Source organism: Anomaloglossus baeobatrachus, chromosome 4, assembly GCF_048569485.1.
Source record: "Anomaloglossus baeobatrachus isolate aAnoBae1 chromosome 4, aAnoBae1.hap1, whole genome shotgun sequence".
Classification (NCBI taxonomy): domain Eukaryota; kingdom Metazoa; phylum Chordata; class Amphibia; order Anura; family Aromobatidae; genus Anomaloglossus; species Anomaloglossus baeobatrachus.
The window spans coordinates 575243942-575269544 of record NC_134356.1 but is presented as its reverse complement, the minus strand read 5'-3'; the positions used below and the strand labels follow the sequence as shown (position 1 = coordinate 575269544).

Here is a 25603-nt window from a genome sequence, read left to right as displayed (position 1 = left end):
TGACTTCCATACCAGGAAAGATCTTTGAACAAATTATTAAACAACATTTATGGAAGTACCTGGATGAGAATGAAGTGATTAACCAGAGCCAGCATGGGTTTGTAACTAATAAGTCATGTCAGAATAACTTAATTTCCTTCTATGATAAAATCACTGACTGGATGGATCAGGGAAATGCAGTAGATATAGTATATCTTGACTTCAGTAAAGCATTTGACAAAGTATCTCATACAATCCTTATTGAAAAAATTACCAAGTGTGGAATGGACAAGGCAACTGTTAGATGGATTCATAACTGGCTTAGTGATAGCAGTCAAAGAGTGGTCATAAATGGCTGCACATCCAGTTGGAAGACTGTCTCAAGTGGGGTACCACAGGGCTCTGTCCTAGGCCCCATGTTGTTCAACGTCTTTATCAATGATTTAGATGAAGGTATTAAGGGTAAACTGATTAAATTTGCTGATGACACAAAGCTAGGAGGAATAGCTAATACTAGAGAAGATAGAGAGAGGATTCAACAAGATCTAAACAAGCTGGAACAATGGGCAGCAACTAATAGAATGTTTTTTAACAGGGAGAAATGCAAAGACATACATCTTGGCAAGAATAATGAAAAGAGCAAATACAGCATGGGAGGAATAGAGCTATCCAACAGCATGTCTGAAAAAGACTTAGGTATACTAATAGATCACAGACTGAACATGAGTCAACAGTGTGACGTAGCAGCAAAAAGGCAAACACCATTCTAGGATGTATTAACAGAAGCATACAGTCTAGATCACGTGAAGTCATTATCCCCTTTTACGCCTCTTTGGTCAGACCTCATCTGGAATATTGTGTCCAGTGTTGGGCACCACATTTTAAAAAAGACATCAACAAACTGGAGCAAGTTCAGAGAAGAGTGACCAGAATGGTGACTGGTCTGCAAACCATGTCCTATGAGGAACGGTTACAGGATTTAGGATTGTTTAGCTTGCAAAAGAGAAGACTGAGAGGAGACTTAATAGCTGTCTACAAATATCTTAAAGGCTGTCACACTGTAGAGGGATCAGTTTTATTCTCATTTTCACAAGGAAAGACTAGAAGCAATGGCATGAAACTGATGGGGAGGAAACACAGATTAGATATTAGAAAAAACTTTTTGACAGTGAGGGTGATCAATGAGTAAAACAGGCTGCCACGAGAGGTTGTGAGTTCTCCTTCAATGGAAGTCTTTAAAAAGAGGTTGGACGGACATCTGTCTTGGATGATTTAGTGAATTATGCTTTGAGCAGGGGGTTAGACTAGATGACCCAGGAGGTCCATTCCAACTCTTAATATTCTATGATTCTATGACACAGGCAGAAAAGAGCCTCGGTGCAAGAAGAATATATGGGCCCAAGAGCTCATAAAAATGCAAAATTGCAACTACTTTGGAGGCAGAAATGGGACCATATACCTCTTGGGTCCCTGTGCGGCTGCACAGATTACACCAATAGTACGTCCGCCTCTGAATTCAATGCTCTGTGTAGGGACACCTCACCTGATAACACCCAGTTGTCAATTTATCCCTAAATTTATAGGAGAAATAACAGCAGAATAGCACAATGTAGTGTTTTTAAGAAATGATGCCCAAGAATAATTAAAATATGGAAATTACAAATATGGAGTGAAACAGACGTCAGGAGAGCTGATGGATTCAGAAATTCAGCTGCAACATTTCTATCGTTCTTTATCAAAGATGTTGTAGTTTACATGTATTTAAATTGATTTACATTGGCTGATTGCTCATTTAGCACTCATTTCCCAATATCTAAGCCCCAGTATTTTAATATGTGTGTTTATGGCATAGTCAAGGAAGAAATGATATGTGGCCCTCCTAAAGCATCCTACACTGCAGCCTGTAATCTGTGAATATTCAGATTGCAGTGATTGCTGAATCCATAATATTATGTATTTGAGCTTGGTGTATACCACATGGTGTGATGCTGTCATTCACACTTTCCATGCTAACTTTTCTGTACAGACTTTACTCTCTTCTCATATAATAATGGCATTGTGATGACTTCCTGCCGGGAACATGACAGCAATCGCAGCAATTTATCCGCAGCCTCTGCTTTTGCCATAGCAACTGCTGGAGCTAATGAGGGTACTCCAACCAAGGAGACGTACAGGCGGATGTCTTTGGCGACAGCAGGTAAGTGCTCGGCTCTGTGCTGAAGAGTAGATGCAATGAGGGGTGAATATAGGATGGACCCGCTAGTGATGGACCCATGCGGAAAGTAATATTACACAAGACAGGTCAGACGGTTAATTTTTGCATTTTAGCTACTGTATTGATATAGAAGAGCTCCTCTAGCAAAAATTTGACCTTCACGGTTGATTTTATTAAAAAAAAGACATTTGTTTAGAATAAAAATTACAATTGGGATAAATAAAGATAAGAGATAAAAGGTATGTACAGTATGCTGAGATCTAGATCTCTGTGAATATGAGAAAGGGATCGATCTGACTACTAAGACACTGTCTTATACTTTTTTTGCCCCCCAAAAAAGCACTAGGGCTTATTTTTGGAGGAGGTCTTAGGGGTACTTTGCACGTTGCGACATTGCTACTGCGATATCGTCGGGATCAAATCGAAAGTGACGCACATCCGGCGCCGGTAACGACGTCGCAACGTGTAAAGCCTAGATGCACCGATAAACGATCGCAAAAGCGTCGTAAATCGGTGATCTGTGTAGCGTCGGACATTTTCATAATGTCGCACCAATAGGAGATACGATGTTGTTCCTCGTTCCTGCGGCAGCACACATCGCTGTGTGTGAAGCCGCAGGAGCGAGGAACATCTCCTTACCTGCCTCCACCAGCTAAGCGCAAGGAAGGAAGGAGGTGGGCGGGAGGTTTACGTCCCGCTCATCTCCGCCCCTCCGCTATTATTGGCCGCCTGCCGTGTGACGTCGCTGTGACGCCGCACGACCCGCCCCCTTAGGAAGGAGGCGGGTCGCCGGCCAGAGCGACGTCGCAGGTCAGGTAAGTGCGTCTGAAGCTGCCGTAGCGATAATGTTCGCCACGGCAGCTATCACAAGATATCGCATGTGCGACGGGGGCGGGTACTATCGCGCTCGGCATCGCAAGCATCGGCTAGCGATGTCGCAGCGTGCAAAGTACCCCTTATTCTTGGAGAAACATGGTTGGGGAGCAAGTTAACCCCCAAAAAAGCAAACCCCCACTTCCCAGGAGACTCATACTTACCAGACCCGGACATATGCGTGGCTCCCAGGTCCTCCCTGTTGGGTGCTGTACGCCGTCCTCCCCTGCTTCTGGCCAACACACTCACAGCAGATCTCACACACAGCAGATCATAGACAGACAGACAGACTCACTCACACACTCACTTATCAAATCCAACATTAAAAAATGCTTGCGGCCGCAGGGAATGATGGGAGGAAGTCACGTGTCGCAAGTCCTGTAAGCAAGCATTGCGGCAGGTCCTTGCACTCCACTGCACAGCCTCTCAGGATTCTGACAGCCAGCAGAAATCGGTGTCGCTGGATGTGGTGAGTATGTGTGTGATGCGATGTTTGTGTGTGAGATCTGATTGTGTGTGTGTGAGATCTGATGTGTGTGTGATCCGAAGTTTGTGTGTGCGATCCGATGGTTGTGTGTTACATAGTTACATAGTTACTAAGGTTGAAAAAAGACCTAGGTCCATCTAGTTCAACCTTCCTCCACCAGTTCTACATTTGGTCACAAAGTCATTTATAACCAACAATGTTTTGTGTACTGAGGAAATCATCCAGCCCTTTTTTGAAAGCTGTTATAATATCTGCCATTACTACCTCTTGTGGTAGGGAATTCCACAGTCTGACTGCTCTAACTGTAAAGAACCCTTTCCTATTTAGCTGCCGGAATCGCTTTTCCTCCACTCGCAGTGAGTGTCCCCTGGTCCTTAGTATTGTCTTTGGAAGAAATAAGTCATGTGCCAGTCCTTTATATTGACCACACATGTATTTATACATATAAATGAGATCTCCTCTGAGACGTCTTTTTTCTAAGCTAAACATATCTAACTTTTTCAACCTGTCATCATATGTGAGGCCTCCATTCCTTGTAGTAGTCTAGTTGCCTGCCTTTGAACTGACTAACTTCTGAATGTCCTTTTTAAAATGTGGAACCCAAAACTGTATCCCATATTCCAGATGTGGCCTTACAAGTGATTTATAGAGGGGTAACAATACGTTGGGATCACGGGATCTAATCTCTCTTTTTATACACCCTAGAATCTTGCTTGCTTTAGCAGCTGCTGCTTGACATTGAGTGCTGCTGCTCAGCTTATTTGTAATGAGAATACCCAAGTCCTTCTCCTGTTCTGTAGTCCCGAGTTTACTTCCATTTAATGTATACGCAGCTATAGGATTACTCCGTCCTAGGTGCATTACTTTACATTTATCAACATTAAATCTCATTTGCCAAGTATCTGCCCATTCTGACATCTTATTCAGATCTTTTTGTAATATTATACTATCAAGGTCAGTTTTTAATATCCTACATAGTTTGGTGTCATCAGCAAAGACTGACACTTTACTATCAATCAAATCCACAAGGTCATTAATAAAGAGATTAAAAAGAATTGGTCCTAGCACAGATCCCTGCGGCACCCCACTGCTGACTACAGCCCATTTAGAGAATGTTCCATTTATGACTACTTTGTTTCCTATCTTTTAGCAAATTCCTTACCCAGTTGCATATAGTTTCCCCTAGTCCTTGCTTCTGGAACTTTAGTATAAGGCTATTATGTGGTACAGTATCAAATGCCTTTGCAAAGTCCAAATAAATCACATCAGCTGCATTACCAGTATCCAGGTTTGCACTTACCCCCTCATAGAACCCCAACAGGTTGGTTAGACACGACTTATCTTTCATGAATCCATGCTGTTTGTCAGTTATTATATTATTTTCTGCAACATATTTTTGCATGTCATCCCTTAAAATGCCCTCAAAAACTTTGCATACTACTGATGTCAGGCTTACTGGACGGTAGTTGCCTGGATCTATCCTCTTACCTTTCTTAAATATCGGTACCGCACCAGCAATCCTCCAATCCTGAGGCACCAACCCTGTTACAAGCGAGTCTAAAAAGATAAGATACAGCGGTCTGTCAATTACGGAGCTCAATTCCCTCAATATTCGTGGATGAATGCCATCTGGCCCTGGGGATTTGTCAATGTTTAATTTACTCAGACGTAGGCGTACTTCTTTTTGTGTTAAATTAATTATATCGGGTGGTGAACTTTGATTTTTCACTTGTTGAATGATGTCTGGTACAGTCAGTTCCTTGGTGAACACAGAAGAGAAATGCCTATTTAATATCTCAGTCTTTTGTTTGTCCTCTATAACTAACTTGTTATTATATTTTAAGGGGCCAATACTATCCTTTGTTTTCCTTTTGGCATTAATGTATTTATAAAAGATTTTGGGATTTATTTTAATGTCATTGGCGATTTTTGTTTCAGTAGCTAGTTTTGCTTGTTTGATTTCTTTTTTGCATTGCCTATTGATATCTTTATACTCCTGAAATGCTATTTCTGTATTCTCAGCCTTCAAGATTTTAAACGCCCTTTGTTTTTGTTTTATTATACTTTGTACAGTCTTATTTATCCATAGTGGTTTCTTTTTATTCCGGGACGTTTTATTACCAGAGGGTATAAGTTTTTTACAGGACTCTAGCAGTATATCCTTAAACTTTCCCCATTTATGTTCAGTATCCCCAGTTACCATGACTTTGTCCCAATCTACACATTTAAGCCCTTAATTTGTTGAAATCAGTTTTCCTAAAATTCCAGGTTTTAGCATTTCCCCTTTGAAATGTTTTATTGAATATTACGTTGAAGCTTACCATATTATGATCGCTGGTGCCCAAGTGCTCCCGGACCTGTAGATCTGAAATTGTATCCGGTCTATTTGACAGGACCAAATCTAGCAAATTATCTCCCCTCGTCGGTTCATCTACCATCTGAGAGAGGTAATTGTCTTGAATGGTAGATAAGAATTTACATCTTTTAGCACAACCAGAAGATTCTATGTCCCACTGTATGTCTGGATAGTTGAAATCCCCCATAATAAGAACCCGATTATTATTATTAGCTGCCTTTTCAATTTGTTCCAGCATTTCACCCTCTATTTGTTCAGGTATGTTAGGAGGCTTATAGCAAACTCCAATTAGCATTTTTCCATTATTCCCCTCCCCATGTACATTTACCCATATTGACTCTACATTGTTGCAGTTCCCCCCAATGTTATCATTCAACACAGGTTTTAGGTTAGATTTGATAAATATACACATCCCACCACCTTTTTTGTCTTTCCTGTCCCTCCTAAATGTACTATAACCCTGTATGTTTGTCACCCAGTCATGGCTTTCATCCAGCCAGGTTTCCGTAATGCCGACCACATCATAATCCATGGTTGACATAAGAGTTTCCAATTCATTCATTTTGTTTGCAAGACTTCTTGCATTTACCAGTAGACATTTAATCCTATTAACACCTTTATTACTCCTAGCCTCCCTACGTTTCTTGCATGTCCCATCCCCCTAATCCTTCCTTGACCCCTACCATCTCACTGTCTCTATCTGCTCTATCTATCCCCTTATTTGCTCCACTACCCTCCCTCCCCCCAGATCCTAGTTTAAAAGCTCCTCCATCCGTCTGACCATTTTCTCCCCCAGCACAGCTGCACCTTCCCCATTGAGGTGCAGCCCGTCCCTACCGTAGAGCCTGTAGCCGACTGAGAAGTCAGCCCAGTTCTCCATGAACCCGAACCCTTCCTTCCTGCACCAATTTCTAAGCCACGTATTTATCTCCCTAAGCTCCCGCTGTCTTTCTAGTGACGCTCGTGGCACCGGTAGTATTTCTGAAAACACCACCTTGGAGGTCCTGGACATCAGCTTCTCTCCTACTTCCTTGTAATCATTTTTAAGGACCTTCCACCTGCCTCTAACTTTGTCATTAGTACCAATGTGCACCATGACTGCTGGGTTTTCCCCAGCCCCACCCAGCAATCTGTCTATCCGATCCGCAATATGCCGAACCCGAGCACCCGGCAGACAACACACTGTTCAGTATTCACGGTCTCGGCGACAGATGACCCTGTCTGTCCGCCTAATTATAGAGTCCCCTACCACTAACATCTGTCTGGGCTTTGCTGCACTCCTTTTTCCCTCCTTCCTACAGCAGTTGTTTTCCTGGTTGCTAGCAGCAATGTCCTGCTGTAGTGACCCTAGTCCTGGCCCTTCATTCCTAATATCAGCCAAACAGGCATATTTACCAGGTTGTGCCAGGTCAGGACTAGGCTCCCTGACACTTTTCCCCCTACCTCTTCTTCTAACTGTTACCCAGCTACCTACCTCTGGGTCCTGATCTTCTCCACCTCCACCCTCCTTCATACCACTGGCCCCAGCCAGAGAAAGCTCAGTGAGCTCTAAACTCCTCTCCAGGTTTGCAATGCCCTTGAGTGTTGCAAGCTGCTTATTTAGATCAGTTACCTTGGCTTCCAAATACGCAACATGCTTGCATCGAGTGCAGACATATTCACCCTCAAACGGCTGCTCAAGGCATGCATACATCTGACAAGATACACACCTGGTAGCATTGTCCATGGAGCACCTATTAAATGGGGATAAACGTTAAAGTAGAAAAACAAGAGGAAAAAAAAAAATGGGAAACGTATAAAGATAAATTCAAACTATGTTCTTGTGTTAAACTATGTAATTGTGTTGAAACTATGCCACACTTATCTTCAAATCCTGCACACTTTGCTTCAGGACCTCGCACGCTGCGTGTTTGTTCTGTGTGTGTTGATCCGATGGTTGTGTGTGTGAGATCAGATGTGTGCGGGGGTGCGATCACTGCAGGTCCTCCGCTCGGCATCTGGTGAGAATGTTTGCAGTTATCCGCTTTCTATAATGAAGTGTGCTGCAATATCTTAACTTTTTCAGCTGCACGGACACTTCATTATTGAACTGTGACTAGGGCTTATTTTCAGGGTAGGTCTTATATTTAAAGGGTGCTTTACACGCTGCAACATCGCTAACGATATATTGTTGGGGTCACGTAGTTAGTGGCGCACATCCGGCGCCGTTAGCGACATCGTAGCGTGTGACACCAAGGAGCGACGATCAACGATCGCAAAAACTTCAATAATCGTTGACACGTCGCTCCTTTTCATAATATCGTTGGTAGTGCATGCCGCTGGTTGTTTGTCGTTCCTGCGGCGTCACATATCGCTATGTGTGACCCCGCAGGAACGACGAACATCTCCTTACCTGCGTCCACTGGCAATGAGGAAGGAAGGAGGTGGGCGGCATGTTCCGGCCCGCTCATCTCCGCCCCTTCTCTGCTATTGGGCGGCCGCTTAGTGACACTGCAGTGACGTCGCTATGACACCGAACGCACCTCCCCCTTGAAGGAGGGATTGTTCAGCGGTCACAGCGACGTCACTGAAAAGGTATGTGCGTGTGACGCTGCTGTAGCGATATTGTTTGCTACGGCAGCGATCACCACATATCGCAAGAACGACAGAGGCGGGTGCTATTGCGCACGACATCGCTAGCTATCGTTAGCGATGTCGCAGCGTGTAAAGCACCCTTAAGCCTTGCTCTGAAAATGCTGAAAATTCCTCCTAGGGCTTATTTTTGGGGGAGGTCTTATTTTTGGAAAAACACGGTAGCTTCTCCAAGGGTACAGTATTTACGTAAAAATTCCTGCACACATCCTTTTGATTTTCTAAGCATAACCAAACCAAAATATTATAGCGCCTCAATAATAAAAAATGCAAACGCAAAATATAACAATCATTAGTTTTGAAAGATATCGCTACGTCTCAAAAAGACTTTGTGGTGGCAGGTTTCTGTGAATATTTGCTTGCAGCTATTTAGCATATGATAAGTGATGCAGATTCTTATCATGCCACTGCATTGTTACTGTTTTGGGCGTAGTTTTGGTTATCCAAATATTTTATCCTACTACATCATTTGCTACTTTTAAAAAAAATTCAACAAATTTTGGAGAAATCTTTTCCAGCACAAAATCTGTATAATCTTATTTTTGCACAGTTGAAGACTAACATGCGACATGTCTACTCTGAAAGCAAAGAACAAATAAGCATGTTTGATTTCGCACAATTTTCCTGAGCCGCATGCAGCCGTTTTATAGAATTTGATGCAAAAAATAGCAACACATGCCACAAAACATAAAAAGAGAAAATCACAATGGTAAAATAGGACCTTTTCTTTCAGTTGGTCTTATTTTAAAGACTATGACTTTTTGAAATGTCCCTAAGATTCTAGGGAATCTCTTCAAAACTTGTTAACAGAAGCAGGTTAGATAAATTAAAGGTTTAAGGAAAGCTCAATTTTTTCCAGCATCCGAGTCCAAGAACTATGTATTCTCATTGGCACTGCGTTACAATAAATGTCATGTAGCCTGAATTCATGTATCTGCATGTGGTTTGTGTTGCAGGATTTCCTTCAGATCAGAGAAATGGTGACAAAGAATTTGTAATCAGAAGAGCGGCAACAAACCGTGTACTCAATGTCCTGAGACATTGGGTTTCCAAACATGCCCAGGTACGTGCCAAAATTCTGTGTTAGTAGTCCACTACGTCTTGCTGCACACCTCCAATAGGCGTATATGGACAAAAATAATGCACAACAGAACACACTGATTCCGACTGCATCTTTATAGTCAATTGCCTCTTGGTGCATATGCTCGAATCCGCTTGTGCAGACTAAATCCCCAATAAGGCCACTGAATGCACTATGAGAATCCATTCTAAGGCCTCCTTTACACATCAGTGATTCTGGTACATATGTTGCTGTTTTTATACGTACCAGAATCACAGACCTATGCAGACCCATTAAAATCAATGGCTCTGCGCACACATTGGTGATTTTTCACCTGTGGCGTACACGCATGGAGACAAGTCTGTTTTTTTCTGGCATCACTGATGTCCCACAGACCACACTGTGGTGTGATCCCTGAAACACGTACCAGAAAAACATTTAAAATAAAAAGCTTTTTCTTTTTCGCTCCTAATTGGGAGACCCAGACAATTGGGTGTATAGCTATTGCCTCCGGAGGCCACACAAAGTATTACACTTAAAAGTGTAAGGCCCCTCCCCTTCTGGCTATACACCCCCAGTGGGATCACTGGCTCACCAGTTTTGTGCTTTGTGCGAAGGAGGCAACACATCCACGCATAGCTCCACTGTTTAGTCAGCAGCAGCTGCTGACTATGTCGGATGGAAGAAAAGAGGGCCCATACAGGGCTCCCAGCATGCTCCCTTCTCACCCCACTTCATGTCGGAGGTGTTTGTTAAGGTTGAGGTACCCATTGCGGGTACGGAGGCTGGAGCCCACATGCTGCTTCCTTCCCCATCCCTTTTTACAGGGCTCTGGGTGAAGTGGGATTCTATCGGTCTCCAGGCACTGAGACCGTGCTCCATCCACAGCCCCTGGTATCTGCTGGACATGGAGCGGAGTATCTTCAGGGACATGGCCCTGCTACATGGAGGTACTCTGTGTCCCTGTGGGGACCGCGCAGACACACGGCAGCACTGCTGGGTGTGTTAGTGCGCCAGGGACAGCGGCGCTGTCCGCACTAGTGCCATCGCACACCACAGCGTTGCTGGGTGTGTTAGTGTATTGGGTGACTACTGCGCTAACCGCCGCTGCCACTTTTATTTAAGGCGCCGCTGGGATTTGTGGTGCGCCGGGGACTTCCGCGCCGGCCAGCACTGATATGCCGGCCGCGCTTATTAACTCGAGTCCCCGGCTTCTGGGCCTAGTCTCCCTTCGTTACCGCCCACAGGCCTGACAGTCAGGGTAGGGGCGTGACGCTGCATAGCACAGCAGCGCTGAGAGCTGGAGTATGTTTTGCATACTCCACCCCTCTCACTGTGTGCACTGTGAAACCGGATTCCCGCACTTTCTCAGGCACGCCCACGGCTTCCTTCTCTACAAGGACGCCGGCAGCCATTAGTGTCAGTTTCTGTACGATACAGAGACAAGTGTGGAAGACCCTGGCATTCTGATAGTCACACAATCGCTGCAACAGGCGTTAAGCAGCACCTGTGGTGCTAACCCCACTAGTGCAGAAGTGCACTTATAGATATGCTTGTACTATATACATTGCACTGTTTGGTCGCACGTTGTATATACCCTCCTGGATTGTGCGGAGGAGTTATCAGCATATTCTCTGTGTAAAACAAAGGTGCAGAACCACATGTTTTTCTATGCAGCCGGTACAGCTTGTACGGCTATACGGCCGGCAGGTTACATAGACCCCCATTATGTCTAACTCAGCCGGAGTCTCTGCTAATGGCCAGAGGATGAGGACGGTGTCTGCAGTATTTACTGACAGATTTTCTGAGACTATGGCTATGATACTAGAAGCCTAGCAGTCCGGACATGTCTCTCACAACATGGGCACTGTTGAATCATTGATCCATGGCCCCCCTCAGTGTGAACAACTAACAGCTCCGGGAATGTCACACGCATCCCAGAGTCACGGCTCTGCACAGACGTCAGCCCCAGACAGCCTAAGCGGGCTCACTATGAGCGGCCCTCGGTTTCATCAGGGTCCTAGCAGAAGGACTCTCTGTGTAATGAGGCGGAAGTAGCGGCTCAGGATTCTGATCCTGAGACCGCTCTCAATCTGGATACACCTAATGGTGACGCCATAGTGAATAATCTTATAGCGTCCATCAATAGAATGTTGGTTATTTCTCACCCAGCTCCTCCAGTGGAGGAGTCAGCTTCACGTATTTTTCTGGACCACTCTGCCTTCAGAGAGGCAGTCCAGGAACACCACACTTATCCAGATATGCGCTTCTCCAAACGGCTTAGGATACACGTTATCCCTGCCCCCTGACGTGGTCAAGGACTGGACCCAGTGTCCCAAGCGGCATCCTCCAATCTCCAGGCTTGTAGCTAGATCCATAGTTGCAGTGGGAGATGGAGCTGCACTTAAAGATGCCACTGACAGACAGATGGATCTCTGGTCTAAATCCATCTATGAGACTGTCGGCGCACCGTTGGCCCCAGCATTCTCACCCTTGGGGCACTCCAAGCTATTTCAGCTTGTCTTACACAGATTGACACGGTTACACGTACATCTGTGCCGCAGGTGGCATCCTTAACCTCTCAAATGTCTGCATTTGTTTCTTACGCGATTCAGGTTGCCCTAGACTCTGCGAACCGTACGGCAGTAGCCTACGCTTCTCCGTGTTTTTAAGCAGAGCCTGGTCTGCTCGTTAAGTGAATGGAAGGCGGATTCTGCTTCCAAAAAAGGTTGCTTAACCAGTTGCCTTTTTCTGCTGACCGACTGTTTGGTGAGCGTTTGGATGTAACCATTAAACAGTCCAGGGGTAAGGATTCATCCTTTCCTCAGCCCGGACACAACAAACCCCAACAGAGCAGGAGGCAGTCGTGGTTTCGGTCTTTTCGAGGCTCGGGCAGGTCCCATTTTTCCTCGTCCAATGTGGACTCAAAAGGATCAGAGGAGCTCAGATTCTTGGCGGGCTCAGTCACGCCCAAAAAAGAGACAGTCTGAAAACCCGCTTCCAAGGCGGCTTCCTCATGACTTGCGGCCTCCTCTCTCCGCATCCTCGGTCGGTAGCAGGCTCACCCGCCTTGGCGATATTTAGCTGCCATAGGTCAATGACCGTTGGGTGTGAGACATTCTGTCTCACGGGTACAGGATAGAGCTCACTTCTCGTCCTCCAACTCGATTCTTCAGAACTTCTCCACCTCCCGGCCGAGCCGCTGCTCTTCTGCAAACAGGGTGCACTCTATAGGCAGAAAGAGTGATGACCCCCGTTCCTCTTCAGGAACAAGGTCACGGTTTTTACCCCAAATTATTTGCGGTGCCTATAAGAACGGGCCGTTCCGTCCCGTTCTGGATCTAAAACTGCTCAGCAAGCTCGTGGACACCAGGCGGTTCCGGATGGAATCCCTCCGCCATGTCATCGCCTCAATGTCCCAAGGAGATTTCCTAGCATCATTAGGCATCAAGGATGCTTATCCACACGTGCCGATTGATCCAGAGCACTAGCGTTTCTACGCTTCGTTATAGCAGACGAACACCTTCTGTTCGTAGCTCTACCTTCCGGCTAGCGACAGTCCCACTGGTCTTCGCCAAGGTCAGGGCAGCAGTAGTCACAGTCCTGCACTCTCAGGGTCACTCTGTGATCCCATATTTAGACGATCTACTTGTCAAGGCACTCTCTTAGGAAACATGCCGACACTGCCCGAACGTTGCGCTGGAGACTCTCTAGAGTTTTGGGTGGATCATCAACTTTTTGAAGTCAGATCCGACCCCGACCCTATCGCTAACATATCTAGGCATGGAGTTTCATACTCTCTCAGCGATAGTGAAGCTTCCGCTAGACAAACAGCATTCACTACAGGCTGCAATCTCTTCTTTAAGAACCAGTCGCACACATTGAGACGCCTCATGCACTTCCTACGTAAGATGGTAGCAATGGAGGCAGTTCTTTTCGCGCAGTTTCATCTGCGTCCACTACAATGTGACATTCTCCGCCAATGGGACGGGGAGTCGACCTCCCTCAACAGAGTCGTCTTTCTTTCTCAGGCGGCCAAGGAATCTCTACGGTGGTGGCTTCTTCCCACCTCATGGTCAAAAAGAAGGTCCTTCCTATCCCCATCCTGGGCGATAGTTACGACAGACGCGAGTCTATCAGGGTGGGGAGCAGTTTTTCTCCACCACAGCGCTCAGGGTACGTGGACTCAGCAAGAGTCCACCCTTCAGATCAATGTTCTTGAACACAGAGCAGTGTATCTTGCCCTACAAACCTTCCAACAGCAGCTGGACAGCAAGCAAATCCGACTTCAGTCGGACAACTCCACAGCGGTGGCATACATCAACCACCAAGGAAGAACGCGCAACCGGCAAGCCTTCCAGGAAGTCCGGCAGGTTCTGATGTGGGTGGAAGACACGGCATCCACCATATCCACAGTTCACATCCCAGGCGTGGAAAACTAGGAAGCTGACTTCCTAAGTCGCCGGGGTGTGGCCGAAAGGGTATGGTCTCTTCACCCGGACGGGTTTCAGGACATCTGGCGCCGCTGACAGAGGCCGGACGTCGATCTAATGGCGTCACGGCACAACAACAATGTGCCAGCTTCATGGCACGGTTTCACAATCATCGAGCTCTGGCGGCAGACGCCTTAGTTCAGCATTGGTCGCAGTTCCAGCTACCTTATGTGCCACCTCTGGCATTGTTGCCCAGAGTGCTGCGCTAGATCAGGACCGACTGCGGCCGCGCCATCCTCGTCGCTACAGATTGGCCGAGGATGTTGTGGTTCCCGGTTCTGTGGTGCCTCACGGTAGGCTAACCGGGGGCACTACCAGACCAATCAGACTGGCTGTCTCAAGGGCCATTCTTCCATTTGAATTCTACGGCCCTCAACCTGATGGTGTGGCATTGAGTCCTGGAACCTAGTGTCGTCAGGATTACCTCAGGACGTGGTTGCCACCATGAGACAGGCTAGCATACCAACGTCCGCCAAGATTGACCACAGGACGTGGAAGATATTCTTATCTCGGTGCTCGGCGCAGGGTGTTTCTCCCTGGCCGGTTGCATCGTCTATGTTTCCTTCCTTCCTGCAATCTAGGTTGGAAAAAGGGTTGTCGCTCAGTTCCCTTTAGGGACAAGTCTCAGCGCTATCTGTATTTTTTCAGAAACGACTTCCTCAGGTACGCACGTTCCTACGGGGAGTTTGTCGTCTCAGCACTCCGTACAAGCGGCCGTTAGAGCCCTGGGATCTGAACAAGGTTCTAATTGCTCTCCAGATGCCGCCTTTCGAGCCTTTGAAAGAGGTCTCCCTTCCCGCTTTTCTCGGGACGTGGCCTTCTAGTAACGGTCTCGTCTCTTAGAAGAGTTTCCGAGCTAGCAACGCTCTCATACAAATCTCCCTTCCTGGTCCTTCACCAGGACAGGGTAGTTCTGCGTCCGATTCCGGAATTTCTCCCTAAGGTGGTATCCCACTTTCATATCAATCAGGATATCACCTCACCTTCTTTGTGTCCTCGTCCAGTCCATCAATTTCAGAAGGATTTGCATCTGTTGGTTCTGGTGAGAGCACTCAGGTTCTACTTCCCGCATGGCGCTCCTGCGCCACCCGGATGCACTCTTTGTCCTTGTCGCTGGTCGGCGTAAACAGTCGCAAGCTTCTGAATCCACCCTGGCTCGGGGGATCGAGGAACCAATTCTTGAAACCTACAGTTCTACTGGGCTTCTGGTTCTCTCAAGGCTGAAGGCCCATTCTACCAGAGCCGTGGGTGCATCCTGGGCATTACGGCACCAGGATATGGCTCAGCAGGTGTCAGGCACCTACCTGATTGAGTCTGCATACTTTTACCAAGCATTTTCAGGTGCATACCTACGCTTCGGCAGACGCCAGCCTAGGTAGATAAGTCCTTCAGGCGGCGATTGCCCACCTGTAGGAAAGGGCTGTTTGACGGCCCTATCACGAGGTATTCTTTTACCCACCCAGGGACTGCTTTTGGACGTCCCAATTGTCTGGGTCTCCCAATTAGGAGCGAAAAAGAAGAAGGGAATTTTGTTTACTTACCGTAAATTCCTTTTCTTCTAGCTCCAATTGGGAGACCCAGCACCCGCCCTGTTTTCTCGGGGTTTTTCTGTTTTTTCGGGTACACATGTTGTTCATGTGGTATGGTTCAGTTCTCCGATGTTTCCTCGGATTGAATTGGTCTTTAAACCAGTTATTGGCTTTCCTCCTTCTTGCTTTGGCACTAAAACTGGTGAGCCAGTGATCCCACTGGGGGTGTATAGCCAGAAGGGGAGGGGCCTTACACTTTTAAGTGTAATACTTTGTGTGGCCTCCGGAGGCAATAGCTATACACCCAATTGTCTGGGTCTCCCAATTGGAGCTAGAAGAAAAGGAATTTACGGTAAGTAAACAAAATTCCCTTCTTAAACTCACCCGTCTCCAGCCGCTGCTGTCTCTGCTTCCAGGCCAGCTAATTATGCTCCTGCATATTCACTGCACAGCCGACCCAGAAGTAGCTGCAGCGGGGAGACAGCAGCAATCAGACACAGTATCGTGGGAACTTCAGCACCCACGGACAGCAGCAGTGTCAACATGTGAGTATAAGGCTACATGCGCACGCTGCATCTTTTTGTGTTCACAAACTGCAGCCAAAATGCAGCCAAAACTGCACCTTGTCAGAGTCTGGAATGTCACAAAAAATGCTTGTATTTGTAGGTGCGTTTTTGCTGCGTTTTTGCTGCATTTTCGGTGCATTTTTTGTGCGTTTTTCACAACATGCTGTTTTGCTGCGTTTTTGTGACAAATGTTGACAAAAATGCAGGAAGAATGAACATTCTGCATTTTTTTGTCACAAACTTTTGACAAATAAAACGCTGACAAATAAACTGCAATGTGCACACAGCAAATCTGACTTCTCAGACTTTGCTGGGTAGCCTAAGGCTACATGCGCACGCTGCGTTTTTTGCTGCATTTTTGGCTGCAGTTTTATCGTCAGAACTTTCTGACATTTGACTTCCCAGCAAAGTCTATGAGAAGTCAGATTTGCTGTGCGCACATTGCAGTTTGTCAGCCTTTATTTGTCAAAAGTTTGTGACAAAAAAATACAGCATGTTCATTCTTTCTGTGTTTTTGTCAACATTTGTCACAAAAACGCAGCAAAACCGTACCTACCATTACAAGCATTTTTTGTGACTTTTCCAGGCTCTCTTTGACAACGTGCAGTTTTGGCTGCATTTTGGCTGCAGTTTTTGAACACAAAAAGATGCAGCGTGCGCATGTAGCCTAAGAGCCTGATCTCCGTGTATTATCACGGATAGCACACAGAGATCACACGTGTGCCAAAATCACAGCACACGGAGGGACATACGCACCTTTATCACGTCAGTGAAAAACGTGTGTATTTTGTCACTTCTCAGCTGATTTAAGACCACATCAGAGTTCTGCTTAATTTTGATGAAATCTGTGATCAGCACAGCGAAATTCAGAAAAAGACATAAAAGATACTGCGTTCCCACGATGAACTTTTGGTGAGTTTTTGATGCTGCGTATTTTCAGTGCATCAACTCAGCGTCTTATAGTTCCAGCACAGTGAATGGGATTTATAGAAATTTCCTGCCTCTGTGTTCTTTTTTACTCAGTGTAATCTGAACTGCGGTGCGTTTTTCAAATCTGCAGCATGTCAATTCATCTTGCGGGTACGTTACGTTTTCTGTAAGGATGTTCCCCATAGACTTTCATCAAATGCGGAAAATCAGCAGGTAAAAACACTTATGCGTTCTTAGTGCATTTCCTCGGTGGTAACGTATAAAAACGCATGTAATCTGCAACTAAGAATGGCAATAAAGTTTTGTCAAAGCTAAATACCAGGGAGTTTAAAAAACAAAATAGCTGTATTTAAAGCCTGACATACCAAAGAGAATTTAAAAAAAGCAGTGTCAAAAATGCAAGTAACGTAATTTATATAGTAGGTGCAGAAATTCTGCAACATCAAATACTTACCAAAAGCTCATGGTGGGAATATAACTTTGCAAAAAAAAAAAAAAAGCTCACTGCATTATCATCAGTTAACTCATTCTACAGCCAGGAATTACATGAGACTTGAGGACGATTCCAGTTGGATCAATATAATGGCACGAATTTAAAGCCCATATATGAAGTTTTTTTTATCATTAAATCTGTGTGTATGTAGTGTAATGTGAGTGTGTGAATATCCTCACCTAAACCCACCTTCTCCGGGATTCAGTGCCATTATGCTCCTCCAGTGCGGTGATGTCACTGAGAAGAGGAGGAGGGCGCTGGATCTCAGATAAGGAGGCGGCATATGAGTATAGTAATACATACACACTACACCACATACACATATAAACAGATTTAATGCAGAAAAAACTTAATTGATGTGCTTCTTTAACTGATTCTTAACTGCCCATAGACTATAAACATTCAGGCAGCCTATACATTATTCTGCACAGATATTCTAAAATGTCAGTGCAGTCTAATCACCTTGCACAATATCCTGCAATATACCCAGTGCAATATCCTGGGGAGGCGACTGACAGACACAGCCAGACTTCCCACAGAGAAGATAAACACCATTAATTACCATGTATACCTCTCCAGTATCTTTATAGACAGCACTGTACTAGAGCTTTTGTATGTAGATTAAGAAGTACCTACCATGCTTTCTCTTCTGGACAATGTGAACATGTGATCATTGTAGGGAGGGAAGAGGAGCTGGAGATTCAGCCTGCTCTGCTATTCAGGCAGGCAGCTCCCCTGTAACTGGGTGTAATATAAGAGCACCAGTTACAGGGAAAATCGGCAATAAAAAAATTTATTCATATGTTAAAATTTGTATAGAATAAATAAAAAATATAATAGAAAAAAGCGTGTATTGCTGTTTCAAGCCCTCTTCCCCCATTGAAAAACCGCATTTGCAATATCTAAAAATTAATTTTACGGAGAGGGGAAATACATTTTAAAGGTTTTAACCTGTTATGTGTGGTTGTAAAAATAGAAAAAATACTCGTATTTCCTATTCTGCTTTTACATTTTTCTCTAATATCACAAAAAAGGATAAAAATTAAGCCCAATGTGAAAAAGGGGCAAAAATTATTTGAATATCTGAACAAGAAAAAATGTTAGAGCCATTAAAAGTGCATGTATGATAAAACATGAAAATGTCCCAGTGATGAAATGGTTAACTTACATGCCTTATGCATTGTTTGTCATTTCTAGGATTTTGAGACAAACCTGCAACTGAAGAGCAAAGTAATTAGCTTCTTGGAGGAGGTTATCCACAACCCGGAGCTACTAGCCCAGGAGAGGAAGGCTGCAGCCAATATTATTCGGTGAGGAGATACACTGGATTGTGCACACAAAGTAAATCCTAATATGATTGTACAGTTTGTACCCAGTGCACACTTAGGCCCCAATCAGACATCGGTGATTGTTCACATACGCATAAAAATATTCCGAGTATCAACAGTGTTTTGGATCCGGATTTTGTCAGTGTCTTGTCTGAGTGTCAGTTTTTGCCGTCAGAGTTTCATTGATTTTCACATATGGAAAAATAAATAATAAGTGACAAAATCTTTCCTATCCTTTACATTATTATTCATGGACAGTACATGGAACTGATGCCAGCTGACCAGCCCTATAGACTATAACGGGTACCTGCACTATCTGTGATAACCACAGATAGAATAGGTACGTGGAAGGTGGGCGTCTGAATGAGGCCTTAAGTCACACCAGGATTTTCTGACTAATTTACACTCAATTCATGTGAAAGAAGATCAGGTTAAGTGTAATTTAAAGGGATGTGTCACCATGAAAATGCGGTCCAATCTGCCAGCACCATGTTATAATGCAGCAGGAGCGGAGCACATTGGTATATAGTATTGTGAGTAAAAATTCAGTATCATCTGTTTAATATATACACCTCTGCGCTTTCTGGGATTTTGAGTCCAATGGGTGGTCCTATCAGTGACCCACAGCTGTCCCTGTATGCACACTGGACCGCCCACTGGACTCAGAATGCCAGAGGAGCGCCCACTGGACTCAAAATGCCAGAGGAGCGCCCACTGGACTCAAAATGCCAGAGGAGCGCCCACTGGACTCAAAATGCCAGAGGAGCGCCCACTGGACTCAAAATGCCAGAGGAGCGCCCACTGGACTCAAAATGCCAGAGGAGCGCCCACTGGACTCAAAATGCCAGAGGAGCGCCCACTGGACTCAAAATGCCAGAGGAGCGCCCACTGGACTCAAAATGCCAGAGGACTGCCCACTGGACTCAAAATGACAGAGGACTGCCCACTGGACTCAAAATGCCAGAGGACTGCCCACTGGACTCAAAATGCCAGAGGAGCGCCCACTGGACTCAAAATGCCAGAGGACTGCCCACTGGACTCAAAATGCCAGAGGACTGCCCACTGGACTCAAAATTCCAGTAAGAGCAGAGAAATAAATGATTTACAAAAGCAAACAAAAAAAAACAAAAACAAAAAACAGATTATACTTAATGTTTTCTCACCAAACTATCTACCAATCTGCTCCAATCCAACTGCTAGATTACATGGTGCCGGCAGATTAGACTGTATTTTCATGGTGACACATTCCCTTTACCAAAATGCTGATATCCTAAAATTTAAGGGGTGTATAAAATTATAGAAATAAATTAATAATGTATAAAATATGGCAGCTGTCTTTCAGAAATAGCGACACTTTGATCCAAAGTCTGTGTATAGTATTACCTTGTCGTAGGAAAAAAAGAAGTAATGTCAGATCTGAAAACCTTGTGAAAAAACTCACCCTGATTCTGACCTAGATTTCTCTGGAAAACCCCATTGAATCTTTCTGCCTCCAAAAAATGTTTTCAGACTATATGCACGGTGTCTTGCAAATGTGCACATGGCTGAAAAAGCGCCCATAAGGCTGTGTGCGCATGGGGCGTTTTTGATGCAGTTTTGGTGCAGATTGATTGTAGCCCAAATCTGTATGCCTATCCTTATGCCAGCAAAGTCATGAATTCTGAAGTCCCCGTTGTATGTACGTTGCTTATTTTTTCCTTCCAGATTTGGTGCAGAAAATAATCTGCAGCATGTCAATTCTTGTTGCTTGTTTTTCCTTTGTTTTGTTACCCTTCCACCTATTGACTTCATTTAGAAAGAAAAAACGCATGGCACAAAAACACACCAAAACACATGCGTTTTTTGGTGCATTTTTCTGTCAGAAGGTGCAGATTTTATGCAGGAAATTTCTGCACCAAATCTGCAGCATGTGCACATAGCCTTAAATGAACAAAATGCACAGCGGACACCAAACAACGCAAAGCAAAAAATCAGAGTATGACCCTCAATCATGCAGCCATTGTCTATCACAAAAGTTGGTGGAGAGTTTTAGCTGCGCCCTTTGGGAATATTCACACTGAGTATTTTTATGTGCATTTTCCTGGCTGAAAAATCCATGTCCTCTTAGGCCTCTTTCACACGTACGTGCCTCCGGTACGTGTTTGGTCAGTTTCCGCACATACCGGAGACACGTACACACGTAGACCTAGGTATTCCAATAGATTTGGATACACGTATGTAGTTACGCACAGAACGTGTGTCCGTGTGTTTCTCACGGCAACATGTCCGTTTTCTCTCTGGCATCACGGGTGTCACACGGAACGCAAACGTGTCACACGTAATGCAAACAGACCACACGGATGTGTTCCGTGTGACACACACCGGAGAAAAGACATGTGTCTGCGAGAAAAAACCCCCAAATCTTTACTCACCTTTTCCAGCCCTGCTGTCTCTGCCGCTGCTGTCACTTGCTGCCGACCACCGCTCATTATGCTCATTGAATATTCACTTCACTGTGGCCGGAAGCAGCAGCAGCAGCGGGGAGTCGGCAGGACCAGAGACCGAAGTTCAGCACCACGGACAGCGACGCCAGGGACAGGTGAGTAGAAAGTTCCCGTTCTCCGTGTATTATCACGGAGAACAGACGGAGAACACGCGTAGGCAATAAACACGGCTCATGGAGGGCAAAACGCACCTCTGACACGTCCTTGAAAAATGTGCGTTTTTCACGAACGTGTGAAAGAGGCCTTAGATGCTAACAGAGCCATGGAGTTTTCCCGGGTGAAGAAGCTGCTTCAGGAAATCGTTTTTGCCGTTGTTTGTGCGGCAGCTCTGTCACCGGCGTCGCTCTCTGCTGTTAGGTATATGGTCTGTGAATCACTGATCGCTCGCAAATGGTATCAGTGAGATTTCCGTTTACTGTCCTTGATTAAAATTGCCAAAATAAGTAGGAGTGTTGCAGTTGATTTTTTTAATTTTATTTTTTAAAATCAATGATGGTAAAAACACAGTGACCAAAGACTGATGAAACTCAAGAAAAATCACCAATGTGTATCTGTAGTGTAAATTGAATTAGCATGCCTGTCCTGTTTTACTAAAAGCTGATCCGCTCTGCTGCAGATCACCTACCCATATAGTGATATAGACAATAATGTCTTAACAATCACACACAGGAATCTCGGTACTAACATTGTGTTCTGTTGGCAGCACATTGACACAGGAGGATCCTGGAGACAGTCAGGTCACGCTGGAAGAGATTGAGCACATGGTAAGTCATGTGAATGATAACAGAGCAAAATCAATATTTCTTTTTTATTATATAGCAGGCATGATGCTGGGAATGTTGTCTAGTTTAGGCGCTGTTAGAGAAAATGTCTCATCTGAAAATTATCTATTATTTATAGTGCTTTGCGAAAGTATTCGGCCCCTTGAATTTTTCAACCTTCTCCCACATTCCAGGCTTCAATCATACATTTTAATGTTATGGTGAAGAATCAACAACAACTGGGACACAATTGTGAAGTTGAACAAAATGTATTGCTTATTTTAAACTTTTGTAAAAAATAAAAAACTGAAAATTGGGGCGTGCAATATTATTCGTCCCCTTTAAGTTAATACTTTGTAGCGCCACCTTTTGCTGCGATTACAGCTGCAAGTCGCTTGGGGTATGTGTCTATCAGTTTTGCACATCGAAAGTCTGAAATTCTCACCCATTCTCCCTTTGCAAACAGCTGGAGCTGAGTGAGGTTGGATGGAGAGCGTTTGTGAACAGCAGTTTTCAGCTCTTTCCACAGATTCTCGATTGGATTCAGGTCTGGACTGTGACTTGGCCATTCTAACACCTGGATACGTTTATTTGTGAACCATTCCATTGTAGATTTTGCTTTATGTTTGGGATCATTGTCTTGTTGAAAGACAAATCTCCGTCTCAGTATCAGGTCTTTCTTCATCGTTCCTTATGGGAGACCCAGACCATGGGTGTATAGCTTCTGCCTTCGGAGGACACACAAAGCACTACACTAAAAGTGTAGCTCCTCCCTCCGAGCATATACACCCCCCGGATGACAAATCCACCCAGTTCAATGCTTTGTGTTCAGGAGGTCACACACACATGCATCCTCTGAATTTTGATTTTTGATTTCAAAGATTTGGAAGAAAAGCGGGTCCAATCTGGACTCCCGGCATGTCCCTTCTCACCCCACTGTGTCGGCGGTGCTGTTAAGGTTGATTTTACAAGGCTGGAGCCTTCACATGCCGCGCTCCTTCACCATCCCCTGAGGCTCTGGCTTGAAGTGGGAGCCATCACGGTTCTCACTGCTTTGCAGGAGACCGGTCTCCATCCGCAGCCCTTTCAGGATCCTGCCGGACGGAGCGCTCATCCCCCAGGGACCTGGCACCTGCGTCTCACAAGCTAAGTACTGAGACGTTATTACCACAGAAAGTGGTCTTTCCAGGGGTCCCTTGTACTTTATATATTGGGGAGAGTGTGTTATATGTCTGTGTTAACATTTCCGGCCGGTTCTCCAGTTTTCACTGGAGAACCGCGCCGATGGTGCCTGCACGCTGGCCGCATGGAAAAATCTAGGCCCCGGCTTCAGTTGCGGCCTACTTTCGGTTTCACTGCCCCTGCATCTCAGTCAGTGCAGAGGGACAGTGTGGCTCCGCCCAGCGGCTGTTCAGCACAGGGAACGGACACTCCTCACTGAGGAAAGATTCCCTCCCCTGTATGCCTCATTTGCCCTCCGGATCCCGCTCTCAGAGTAGGCCCCGCCCCCTCTCCTCGCTCCAGCGCCATTTTATCAGCGTTCTCAATGTCTGCATAACCACATTGTGACAACTGGGGGCCTGGGCTGGGGGATCTGGAGGGCACAGAGATGTCTCTATGTTAAACGGTCTGGCAAGCCACAACCTCCGGTTGTGGACCTGCTTATATACACTGTTTATATACTCTGCTGGGGGTCATTCTGGACAGAGCCCCCACTTCTGCAGCATGTCTCACATCAGAGCAAGGCTGCAAGGCTGTTCTTAATATGTACTGCTGTAGACTCGTACTGCCTGTACTGAGCACATAACCACATTGTGATGCTTGCCCTAACATAGTGGTCCCTCAGCCTGGAAGCTCATCAGTGGTCCCCCCAGCTGCTCCGGCTCCGGTGGCTGAACCCCCGGTTTGGGTAGAATCCCTCTCTCCGGGGGACAGCTGTCCCGGACACTGCTGAGCATGCATCAGCCCCCTTCTCAGGGCGCTTCTGCTGCTACGGCTCACTCAGCAAAGCTCACAGAGGATTGTTCATCTGGTCTTAGACCCCGTCCTCCTAAAATGGAGTCGCAGGGTCCCCTGGCCTTCCTCGTCCCGCAGCTCTGATTTACGAGCTGAGTCGCAGGACGAGGAGGATGTCTTTACTAGGGGCTCGGACGCTACTTCATGTACCCCATTGATCTGTCCGAAGGTGACGCAGATGCTAATGATTTGATTGCGTCCATTATATTTGTACTGGACCTCAATCCGCCTGTTTCAGGGGAGCATCCCCCTCTGGCAGAAAGGCATCAGTATACCTTAAGAGAACAAGGAGTGTGTTCCTTAACCACTCCAGTTTTTCAGGCCACTGTGACCAAGCCCAGAGCCTGTCCTGACAGACGCTTCCCAAAGCGTGACAGTTTCCCCCTTCCACCAGAGGTGGTCAAGGAGTGGGCTGGGCTTATTCACCAAGGGTGGACCCTCCGGTGTCTAGACTTTCAGCCCGGACAGTTGTATCAGTGGCTGACGGCACCTCTCTAAGGATCCCACTGTCCGCCAGGTTGACCTTCTGGTCAAATCTATATATGAGGCGGCAGGGGCCTCGTTCTCCCCATCTTTTGCAGCAGTGCGGGCTCTCAAAGCCATCTCTGCTTCTCTGGAGGAGATGCATTCCCTCACAGGGACTTTATGCCCGAAATGGTTTCCTTAACTTCCAGGCTCCAGTCTTTTCATCCTATGCCATGTCTGCCATGCTGGAGACTGTCACCGCACTGCGGTGGCCTCGGCTACTTCCCTCGCTATCCGCAGGCTCCTGTGGCTTCGAGAGTGGAAGGCAGATGCTTCTTAAGAAGTTCCTTGCTGGGCTCCCTTTTGCTGGGACCAGTCTATTCGGTGAACAACTGGATGAAATTATTAAGGAAGCTTTTGGCGGGAAGAGTACTTCCATGCCACAAACCCAGGAAACCTGTCCAGGGCAGGAACCAGTCGAGGTTTCGTTCCTTTCGTTCCTCTAACTGGTCGTCCTCTAAGCCCTCGGCCTCGTCCACTAACTCAGCCAAGGTCCGTAAACCAACTGGCGCATGAAGCCGCGTCCTCAGAAGTCCGCAGGAGCTGCTGCCACCAAGGCAGCCTCCTCTTGATTATCTGGCCGCGCCAGCAACGTCCTTGGTCGGTGGCAGGCTCTCCCACTTTGGCGACGTGTGGTTTCAACACGTCTTCGATCAGTGGGTGTGGGTTACCATCTCCCACGGCTACAGAATAGAATTCTATCCAGCCCGCCAAACAGATTTTTTTCTGTCAACTCCCCCCTGCTCTAAGGCCGCCGCCTTCTCACAGGCCGTGGCATTCTTGCAGGCCAGTGGAGTAATTGTACCAGTTCCCGACTGGGAACGGTTCTGAGATTTCTACTCAAATCTCTTCCTAGTCCCCAAAAAGGACAGTGCCTT

At 45.9% G+C, this 25603-nt stretch overlaps 1 protein-coding gene across 2 annotated transcripts in view; it reads left to right on the top strand.

Annotated features, from left to right (window-relative positions):
- The window catches only part of RASGRF1 (Ras protein specific guanine nucleotide releasing factor 1), a 162521-nt gene that overhangs the window by 95088 nt on the left and 41830 nt on the right, over positions 1–25603 (top strand). For both annotated transcript variants that reach the window (XM_075346106.1, XM_075346105.1), the window contains exons 17-20: positions 2006–2176; positions 9498–9604; positions 18810–18922; positions 22127–22187. In XM_075346106.1, coding sequence (XP_075202221.1) covers positions 2006–2176; positions 9498–9604; positions 18810–18922; positions 22127–22187 — 452 coding nt within the window. The remainder of the gene's footprint in view (positions 1–2005; positions 2177–9497; positions 9605–18809; positions 18923–22126; positions 22188–25603) is intronic.